General features: G+C 45.4%; 1 protein-coding gene across 11 annotated transcripts in view; it reads left to right on the top strand.

Moving 5' to 3' along the window:
- Positions 1-10260, top strand: part of LOC110974391 (rab-like protein 3) — a 78323-nt gene that overhangs the window by 735 nt on the left and 67328 nt on the right. For 4 of the 11 annotated variants that reach the window (XR_015427847.1, XR_015427846.1, XR_015427848.1 and 1 more), the window contains exons 2-9: positions 26-117; positions 483-600; positions 957-1077; positions 1852-1996; positions 2108-2179; positions 3384-3434; positions 4547-4585; positions 5433-5554. Coding sequence is in view for 6 of the 11 variants with exons in the window: in XM_087146695.1 (XP_087002821.1) it covers positions 26-117; positions 483-600; positions 957-1077; positions 1852-1996; positions 2108-2179; positions 3384-3434; positions 4547-4585; positions 5433-5507 (713 nt within the window). In the remaining 5 variants the exon portion in view is untranslated. Of the gene's footprint in view, positions 1-25; positions 118-482; positions 601-956; positions 1078-1851; positions 1997-2107; positions 2180-3383; positions 3435-4546; positions 4669-5432; positions 6654-10260 lie in introns of those variants that run through there. The other 7 variants (XR_015427849.1, XM_087146696.1, XM_087146694.1 and 4 more) reach the window with 7 other exon arrangements.

Genomic DNA, 10260 nt, shown 5'->3' with positions numbered 1-10260 from the left:
TTGCTGCGTTAATCATTCTCTGCAGGTGTAGGCAAGTCTTCCCTAGTTCACCTCATATGTCGAGGTCGCCCTAACCCGAGTCCAGGCTGGACGATAGGAGCCACGGTAGATGTCAAGGTGAGGAGATGACGTACCTCAAGATGCTCCTTTCCCAGTCCATGCAGTTTATTATTTTTTCTCAAAAGATACCTGATAAAGTTTTTACATTCAGTAAAAAAAAAAGGAATTCAGAAAAGAGTTCCATATACACATGTAGACCTCACTGATTTTCCTCATACTAGGCCTGTCAGCCATTAGATGGCCGTAACTTGTCCTAAATGGCCGTAACATGTCCTAAAGAGTCAAATTTAGCAGGGAAAATATTGAACCATTCACTTAGAAAACACTTTTCAGAGAAGTTTCAGACCAGGTTCATAGGGTTTGTACACAGTGTCCAGTGATGTCCATGTGTGGAACTCTTTTTGGAATAAATTGTATCACAGATTCAGGAGTATAAAGAGGGCACGCCGGCGCAGAAGAGTTACTTTGTGGAATGTTGGGACATCGGAGGGTCAGTCAACCATGCGAATAGCAGGCACATCTTCTACAATCCCGTCAACGGCAAGTTTCCCCCAACTCCAAATTCTACACAATCTTACATCAGGTTTTGATGGATTTCAAAAGATTTAGTCATGCAGGGGGGGGGTTTGACATCATTTTGCTCAAGGCACGATGTCATGATTTTTGTGAGAGTACCAGTGATGGATTCACTCCTGAGCTGATTTGTAATTTGGGGACAATTTAGGAAGATTTGAAGGTAAAGGCATCGCTGGAATAATCTCAAAAAGAGAAAGTTTTGCAAAAAGAGCGTAATCAACAAAATGAATGGCTGAAAAAAAAAAAGTACCTCAAGTTTGGTGCATTTGCGAAAACGGTTCGACTTAGTCCCAGCACTGATTTGGATGACTGTTTTACAGGAATCATCCTGGTGCACGATCTGACAAACAGAAAATCCCACGCCAACCTCCGGCTGTGGCTGAGCGAGGTGCTGAACAGGGGGTCGACGTACGGCTCCACCAAGAGCCGATCAAGTACCAGGTAATCTCTCTCGACAACGCCTCTTTTTTTTCATGTAGATAAAATAATTCAGGGCAAGCGTTCCTTCTTATTTGACCTGCGGCATTTTGAGGTGACCGGGCCAAAGTCCTTGGCTCTGCCTACCATAATTCAGATATGTTAAGTTTAGACTCACTTTATAAACGTGTTTCAAGACTTGGCAAAAGATTTTGGATAACACTTGTGCCTAAATCCCATCACTACAGATTCTGCAGTTGCATAGTATAACCCTCCTATGCTGAAGTCACTCTTTGGGTCATTTGGTGAAAACCTCAAAGAAGCACAGCTGTTTCGTTTTGTGCACTGCACCAACAGTCCCTCGCAGGAATATCAGATTGCACTTTTGTGCTGCCCAATAACTGTGCTTTACTGTTTCATGTGTATAATTGTGCAGTAAACCAAATGCAGTGAAGAGGACTGCACAAAAGACCCTGGGTCATTTTGTGCTGGCAACCAACTGTGTACACACTGAACCTGTGCATGTTTGAGTTCCATATAGAGACTACATGCTCACCAGCGACTGTGGGCATTTGTGCACATCTGTGCTGTAAAACCAAAGGAGGGTTAACAAAGCGCAAAAATTCTATGCTAGTTCTGGTAGCAGGGAATGGGGAATCTAGGGGCCACGATCCCATGTGTAACAGAGTTGTGAAGTGGAGCCCAGAATAGTTCCAAATTAAAATTGTTGGATGTCCTTTAGTCGGTGTATTAGTGGTTCTCAATTTGTTGCGTTACTTTTATGTTTGACTCGTGCAGCGAGTATGACCCTGAGCAGTTCGCGGGTAGCCACATTCCAGTCCTGGTTGTGGGCACGAAGCATGACCTGCTGGACTCGTCCAGGCAGGGTAAACTACAGACGTCGGTCATCGCTGAAGAGTGCGGGGCGGACGAAATCAATCTGGTGAGTGAAATCGCCCAGTTCAGCAATCGATGCCAGAGTGTAGCGAGTAGAGAGATGACTGTAGGCAATAACGATAGCTTGGCCAATAAATGAAGTATTTCTTGCTCTCAGGACTCCACACAGGCAAGGCACGTGGCGCCGGGTTCCACAAATGCTGTCAAACTAAGCAGGTTCTTTGACAAGGTAAGTTCCTTAAGCATTTTCTGGCAGCTTGCTTCCCCAAAACTGATACATACTTGCCACCTTACCAAAAATAATCCATGATGAACTCTAACTTCCCATGTAAAGCATTTTGAGGAGCCATCCTCAATTCCTCCAAACACTACCATTGCGCCGAAATCAAATGTGACATACAATGTCCAATTTTGAAGGGATGCTGTGCCCATGTATGGAGTAACATTTGCAGGGCATTTCCACAGTCCTGCAAAATAAACCTTTCAAAACCTCCTGACAGATTCTGAAGGGCAAAAAAGTTGACGAAAAAAAGAAAAATCGGCGGTGTGGCTCCAAACACTTCTGAATTCAACAAAATGAAGCAAGACCCTAGAGTTGATTTTGAAAGATCTGAACGCACACCTTGACGCATTAACCACTTCATGCCGGGGCATTTTTCAATGTTGATGATGCTGGGCTGGCATGACTATCATTTTTTCCGTTTTCAAAATCCTTCAAAAATTCATCATTTCGTTTAACGGTCGTTTATAGCCGCACCAAGTAATTTTTAGGCACTTCTCTAAGTTGACAGGTGACCTTCATTGACGCCCGAGTATTTCAGCCAGGCCAGCAGCCTTGTAAACAGAGCCCAGATTGTGCGGTGTTGTATAACTGTCTTTTGTTCACGAACCTGGCTTAGTGCACTGCTGACCTCTTTTCAACAGGGGCCAGATTAGCGTGCAGCGGTGCTGTGTGGCTCATGGCTGCAGTAGTGGGGCGCTCTTGTCCCCCGTGGTAATCGCTCTCAATGCCCCAAACCCTGGTATACGGTTTCGAAAGAAGGCTGAATTATGACCACTTTTGAGAGTGAAAAATGGCGGTAATGCCCAGCAGCCTGGTCTTTTGTTCGGAGTACGGTCTTTCGTTACAGGGCCCTGTTTCCTTTGTCCGAGTTCGGAGACCCCTGCCGCCCATATAAACCATACGTCTCCGATCCCGGAGTCCCCCCGGCACGAAGTGGTTAAACTCTTCAATACGGCTCCAGCGTTCCAATTCAGAAATGATCAACTCGGCTGCCTCTGACAGTTTCCACGCTTACCTCCTTTTCCCGTCTGCTTTCTCTCTCCTCTACACCTTTGCTGTCCCTCCCTCCCTGTCTGCTCTCGCTGAACCTTCCGCTTAACTTCCTGTCATTCCTGTAACCCCTCGTCTCCCCCCTCCCGTCCCCTCGTAGGTGATACACCGTCGCTTCTACTCTAACCCCGCCAAAGACTCTCCCCAGAAGGTTTGTAAGTCGCTCCCACCTCTTCGTTACTAGTCTTTTCGTCTAAACACCGTGCTATCTTTAAGCAGTTTGCTGTGCTTGTTAGAGAAACTGTCCTTGTTTTAATTCTCGCACGCAGTTTCTGTTCGCCTGATTTCAAATTGCTTTAGGGCACTTTCCTTCCCCTCACACGCCTTAACAGAGCATCTTGGGGTCGTTCGTTTATTTTCCACCTGCTTGCCCATAATAATCTTACATCTGATATGAAACTGGTACATTTTTAAAAACTTAGATTTCGACCCTGAAATTGATGTTTTATTTTCCCCATTGGAGTGAGCTTGTGTGTGAAAGAAGTTACTGACCGTCCCTTTCTTGACTGGCTCCGAGTTGCACAATGTTTGATTGGATGGTTTGCTTTTGGTCAGCAAGCATGTGACCGGTAACGCTCAGTTTGATTGGTCGGTGTGGTGGTTTGAGAAACTCACCTGTCTCATTATCAAAAGGATTGAGTTTGTGAGTTTTTTTGTAATCACTGTTTAGAGACTTGCAACAGCATTGCATCTTGGTGTAGCGAAAAAGCAACAGGTCTAACTCAGTGCTCAGTTTGGGGTTTTTGCCTTGTTGCCATTGACAGACCTTTTAATGTTCAGATCAGAAGAAAAGACTTCCAGTTTTGGCTTCTTATTGTATAGTTTTGTGTTCCTGTGATGAAAACCTGGCCCGTGTTGAAATCTTCAAAGTCAGTCAGCCATGTCAAAATCAACTGGCTGCAGCTAGGCGTAGCATGCATGTCTATGGGCAGAAGCTGCAGTTAGTAGCTAGTGGCTCAAACGGGCATACATGCCGTTGTCGGCCAATGTTTGAGCCCACAGCCAGAGTCATAGACAAAGCCAAGCTCCACCCAAAATGGCTATGCACCTGAAGGTTTTATGCTGTATCAGTATGCAGACTATTCTGTTTGCCTGCCGCCCTCGACGTTGGCATGCTAAATCAGGGTGCTCAGGCATCACGGCGCCCTCAATGATCCATGCACGTAGCTTATGGAGAAGAGCGATCCCCTTTGTCACACGCGCACACTCCCAGTTCTCATCGCCCCAATCTTCCCTGCTCTCTCCACCTCCCGTCTTCTGCAGGTGATCGAACGGCGGTTCTTCTCCAGGGATTCTAGCCAGGTGTGTGCACCACCCTTCCACCCGTGGTGACCCCCCTAAGCCCCCCTCCGTCTGGTCACCTCCACCACCACCCTCCCGTTGTCGTAAGTGGTGATGCTGATGATCGCACGTGACCCATCCATCACCCTCTGGCATGCTGCCATCTGCCCCACCCCTCCCCCTTTGTCTTATTAATTGAATAAAAGGATTCTACGTAATGCCACTTAAGTGGCACCCCATGGCTCATGTGAACAGGAACGTATCTCGCTTACAGGAAATAAAGGGTGCACTCCCCTCCTCAAGAAAATTCGGACATCTATGATACGGTGTTTTGATTCAAAGTTGAAGCATTCCAGTGTTAAAGCTATGCCAGTTGGGCTGGTCGGCGCCAGTCGGGGACCTTCACCCCAGCATTCTGCTGTCCGTCACGAAGCTTGATGAAAGAGCCCACCGACGGGCACAAAAATCCTTAAAAATCCCAGAAAAAACAGTAGTCACCATGAAAATTTCATGCTTTTACCTGGAAGAAGTTTTTAAAAATTGGAACTCATAATCAATTTGGGAAGAAAAACTCACTGAAAAAGTGATCTAGCGTATCCTTAAGTAGGTCCCTGGGCCCCCAGCCATAACCTGCGAGACTCCGGTCGCTTCATTCCTTCCATTCGCCATTACTGAATTGTCCCAGCACTAAAACATGGCTGGCTGTAACACTGAAGCATTCCCCCCCCCATCCATTACTCGATAAAGATGTCGGATATGTGAGGAATTGATAGGGCCGGGATTACTTCTTGATCTTACCACTAACTGTTTGAGGAATTTGATAGAATTTCTTCCTGTCTCTTTTTTTTTTTTTGGTTCCCGGCTTCAGCAGCCTGTGGGCAGTCCCGCGGAGAAACGACGATCGTACACCCCGCAGTACATGAAGAGCCTGCACGCCGACTGAACACAGGCAACACCCCCCTCCCCCAGCCCAGTGACGGGATCGGGAAGGTGAGCAGCACTTTCCCCGTTGAGGGCGCTCTCATTTAAAGGGCCATCCCAGTCACTAGGTCGCCAACGGGGTTCGGGAACCAGTGCTTGTCAGCTGGCCTGGCGTCAGATCATCTCTCGTCCCCTGTGTGGCAACATAGCATGCCCTGTCCAGTACAGCACCTTCACGATGGACACTTCCATAATTCATCTACCTTAGGCTTTCTCAATGATGATAAAAGTAGCTACATCAATCAACGTGATTTGGATGGCCCTTTGAATGGGCCAACCGGATGTTACACATTGATCTGATTATTTGAACCTGGAAATTCCTTGTGAGCCAGACTTGATGAAGCTTGCATCCACAATGTATATTTCAATATTTGAAACCAGCGACTCTACGGAGAAATCCTTCTCGCAAAAACAGCGCGAGGACAAAGTGCGCGGGAAACGTGGAATAATTTAGAAATTTGAACAGCGGATTTGTGGTCACAAGAGACAGTGGTATATTCTAGTATTCTGCTCGTTGCCTGAGCCCCTCAGAGTATTCAATCAACTTAAATTGTTTGGATACCGTGCCCTGATGCAGGGCGGAATGTGCGGCCGCCGAAAACTACCCCAAAAAAATGACATCTATTTGAATTCTTGGAGTAGAGACAGACTGAGAAAAGCTAGCAGAGCAATAACAGGACAATCAGAATCCCCTGTCAGTGTTGATCTACAGAGGGCGCTCTTTGTCTTCAATAGTAACTTGAGAGGTGCCGGTACAGTTACTAATAGCTGTGGCAGTAGGATTGTTGCATTGAGTTGACAACAGAGGGCGCCATTCAGTGTTGCCAGCCATTCTAACAATTGCAAGTTGTATGAGTGGAGAGGAGACAGACACGAACATTACGTTAATTATATTATCCGTGTCAATGTGAAACAAGAATTGTCATGAAGAAATTTTTAAATGGGAATGGATATCTAATTGGGCCTCGAAACTATGTAGCGTGTTAGTGGCAAGCCACGACAGTGTCCGTCTCTCTTTTTGTTTTCTTTTTTTTTTTGGTGCTTATGTAACCATACTTCATTGTAAAATGCAGACAAGAATATATTTTTCTCCGAGTGAAAAATCTCACCGTTTTTGTCATATCTGTTTTTATAAATGGTTTTGTCCATCAACATGCATCATTTTTGTGGAGAGAGTAGGACTGAGCGCATGCAGTTACCGTTATAAGGAGTCTGAGCCAAGGGGGCGATCGATTTCTTGTTTGCCAAAGTCCAAAGGTGCACAGCCCGCGGCAATCATGCCCTCAAAATTAACCACTTTTTTTTTTCATTTTTCTCGAACGGGGATGCAAAGTCCTCCCCGTCGGTGAGGAGGGGACGAAAACAGTGTTGCCATGGTAATGTCATCCTCACGGCCGCCAGAGATAATGGCGCTGCTCTCACGGGGGCTCGCGGATGGAATAATAACTGTCGGTGGGTTTGCTGGGAATTAAAAAAAGTCCTGCCAACCTTTCTTCGACCCTTGCAGGATTGTCATGATATTATTATTGATAAAAATATTCATGTACCGTAATTCCGGAACTCAAAATCCCCATATCTCATTTCCCAATTAAGGGTATTAGAGAGTAGAGGAATATTTGTATTGAGGAAACAGTTGATCCTGATAAGGAACTGATTATTTTTCAGGTGAGCGCGTCTCAAATGTATTTTGATAGCAGAGAAAGACATGCATGAGTTGTGAAGATAATACGGCCGATGACAGCCGAAGCTTAAAGCAATCATTGTCAGCAGCTTGACAGATGATTCAGTGGGGGTAACTTAAGCACTTTTGACGAGCGAGCGAGTTTTTATCGTGTGTGGGCCAGAAGGGACAATGTTCCATACGGTTGAACTGGTTTTTATTCGTTCGTAACTTTGACGTTTGTTTGGAACTTTGGACTCAATTTGGATTTGTTTTTTGTGTCGACAGTCGATCATGGGTTTTTTTTGGGGGGGGGGTCGTGCACGGAACGTTTTTGTCGTGTTGGGAAGTGACTTTTTTTCAGTTGATACACTGTGAGAGCACGACGTGTGTGTGGATCAGCCAAATTGATAGCTCGTTCTGATTTGTCAATATTAGTAGTCCCAACCTGAAGTTGAGATCTTATTGGTTGAAACCTGTCCCAGGTCAAAATACTAAAGCATGTGCTTGTGTTCCCCGAACCGGTCTGCAAATGTGCATCACTTGGAATTTGTTTATAACCGGAACTTGGTTACGAGGTATCGACAAGTTTGCGGTGACACCATGTGGATACATTTCTCTTTTGTGAGTGTGTGTGGTTCTTAGAAGAACCGGGGTTCCCTCACGAGGTTACGAGGGGAACCTCTGTATAGTTGGAACTTAGTATAAATGGAACTTTGTGTAATTGCAACATTGATGGCAAGGATTTTGATTTGGCAGCGGATACGCTGTCCTTTCGACTGCATTTATCATTGCAAAAAAAAAAGAGTTTAGTTTTTAGAACTACATGTAACCAGTTTCTTACACGGAACTCTAGCATTTCAGAAAGCGCACTCTTTCAGGAAAACCAGAAAAACGCAGGCACTAAGGGCGTGAAATCGGAATTCCACTTTTCCATTTTAAGCCATTGTGTGAGGCTCAGGGGGTGAATTTAATGGCACAGATATATAACCTTTTTTTAATCTGTTGAGCTCTCCGATTTTTTTCTCTAGTTACCGGTACATTCTGTTGTAGACGGAGCCATCTTAACCCCTCTCATTGGTTGTGTGGTGTGTGGTGTTAACATGCATAGATTATGCCGATATTTCCAGGCAACTCCAAAAAATCCATTGGCCCACTTTTGGATTATGTCACCGAACCGGATCAACCATATTGCTGGCTTCTGTAACTAGGCCAACAATCAATACGAGTCGACAGGACTTGAGGAGTTTCCGTAGTCATCCCCCAGTATTAAAAAAAAGTAGGTTAAACAGCTGCATGATAATATTTTGGTCGAGGAGGGAAAAAAAAAACGAGCGAGAGTTGAAAATTGTGTTGACAATATTTGTCAGGCCTGTCGCGAACGCGTATAGCGTCGCGTTGCTGTTGATGCTGATGAAGACGTGAAGTCTGAACCCCCCCTAAAAAAGGAAAATCCCCCCCCCCCTGGAATTGTCACTCATCACTCACGGCGAAAAAAAAGTTACTCGTCAGCATTTTAATGTGCTCCTCATGAACACGACCTCATCCAAGACGGCTTTTTATTTCCGACTCTTCCCTCTCCCCATCAGTGTTTTCCCAACAGACAGTTTCCGTTGACTTTATCGACATCTTCCCGTTTGGTTAATTTCGCTCGGCAAACCCATGCACCCAACCCCTCTCCTTAGAAAGAAAAGTCCGGCGCCAACATCTCGCGACTGCCGTTTTTTTTTTTTAGGTTTTAATTGTTACTGGCAGCACGTCCAGCATTGATTTTGAAGCGGCAGCCCATTTGTCGCCAGCAGTCCCCGCTCCAGTTCATTTGGATTTCACGCCGCCTGGAGTGCCCCTTTAATCATTAACCTGGCCAGCACTTAACACCAATTCGGAGCGGTTAATATTGTACGGACCTAATTTGGCACGGCCCTTCTGGTCCGACACTCGGGGACCGTAGCGTACACTACAGCCTGCACCATGATGTACGCCGTGCAATTTATAAATCATGAAGTTTCCGCCTGAAAGGCTGCGATGTGGAGTAAATCATAAGGTCAGCGCTCCCTTTCCGTCACAAACCCAGTTCAAACTTCTATTTATACACATTTGTTGTTGTTGTTTTTCAAAGAACCATTGTTTATTTCTAGAGTAGTATATGTTTAACCGACTCACTGGATCGAATTTCATTGGTTAAACTTGAAGAATTTTTTTTTTTTTGCCCGATCGACAGCAGGTTGAATGTACCCCTATTCTTGTCAAAACACAGTGTCCTATATTACTGGGATCCGGATCGAGTTACCATTGTAGTCACCGCCAATTATTTATTAAAGTAAAATTGGATATCTTATTTATTTCATAATACTGTTGATCACTAGAATTTATTTCAGAAGTTTACAGCATTAATTATCAGTTGTAAGGGTTCCATCGACCCACCACTTTTCCTCCGTTTTCCAACACTGTGCACACCACCGACGCAGCAAAACCAGAAGAACTCGGGGAAAAAAGACTTTCGTGAACCGCATTTCACCGGAGCTGTTTATGGAGGAGGGTGGCGACATGAGTGTCTCAAATTGTTGGAACCAAAATGGTGGATTGTGTGTCAGTGCACACGGACACTTACCACACAACAGCTTCACGCTGTCATGCACTACATACACAATACACAACCATTTTGGTTCCAAAGTCTGAAGTTTGCGCTACTGTCTCCATATACAGCTCTGCACTTCACAGGCCCACGGAGCTCTTGTAAAAATTTAAAAGCAGATGCCCGCCCCTCTGGGCTTAAAATAGCGTGTCCACCTAGTACTGATTATTTCTTCCACATGCACGCGATAAACTTATCCCCTTTGCGTAGGGTTGGTTGAGGGCGTTTGTTCGCCTGCTTAATTTGATATGGTGGTGTACAGAGAGGTCCTTTTCTGTGCGGAACCAGAGATAATCAATCCTTGACCGGTAGAGGGCGGTGCAGTTTTGTGCCTTCCCCCCTTCTGTCCCAGCTGACAAGGACTGATATCTTAGTCTTCCTCTATAACTCGTTCCCTTGAATTTCTTTATGTGCTCCGTG

Source organism: Acanthaster planci, linkage group LG15 (genome assembly GCF_054643075.1).
Source record: "Acanthaster planci isolate LZ-2023a linkage group LG15, COTS_SCS, whole genome shotgun sequence".
In the NCBI taxonomy this organism is placed as follows: domain Eukaryota; kingdom Metazoa; phylum Echinodermata; class Asteroidea; order Valvatida; family Acanthasteridae; genus Acanthaster; species Acanthaster planci.
This window is presented reverse-complemented; position numbering and strand designations above follow the sequence as displayed.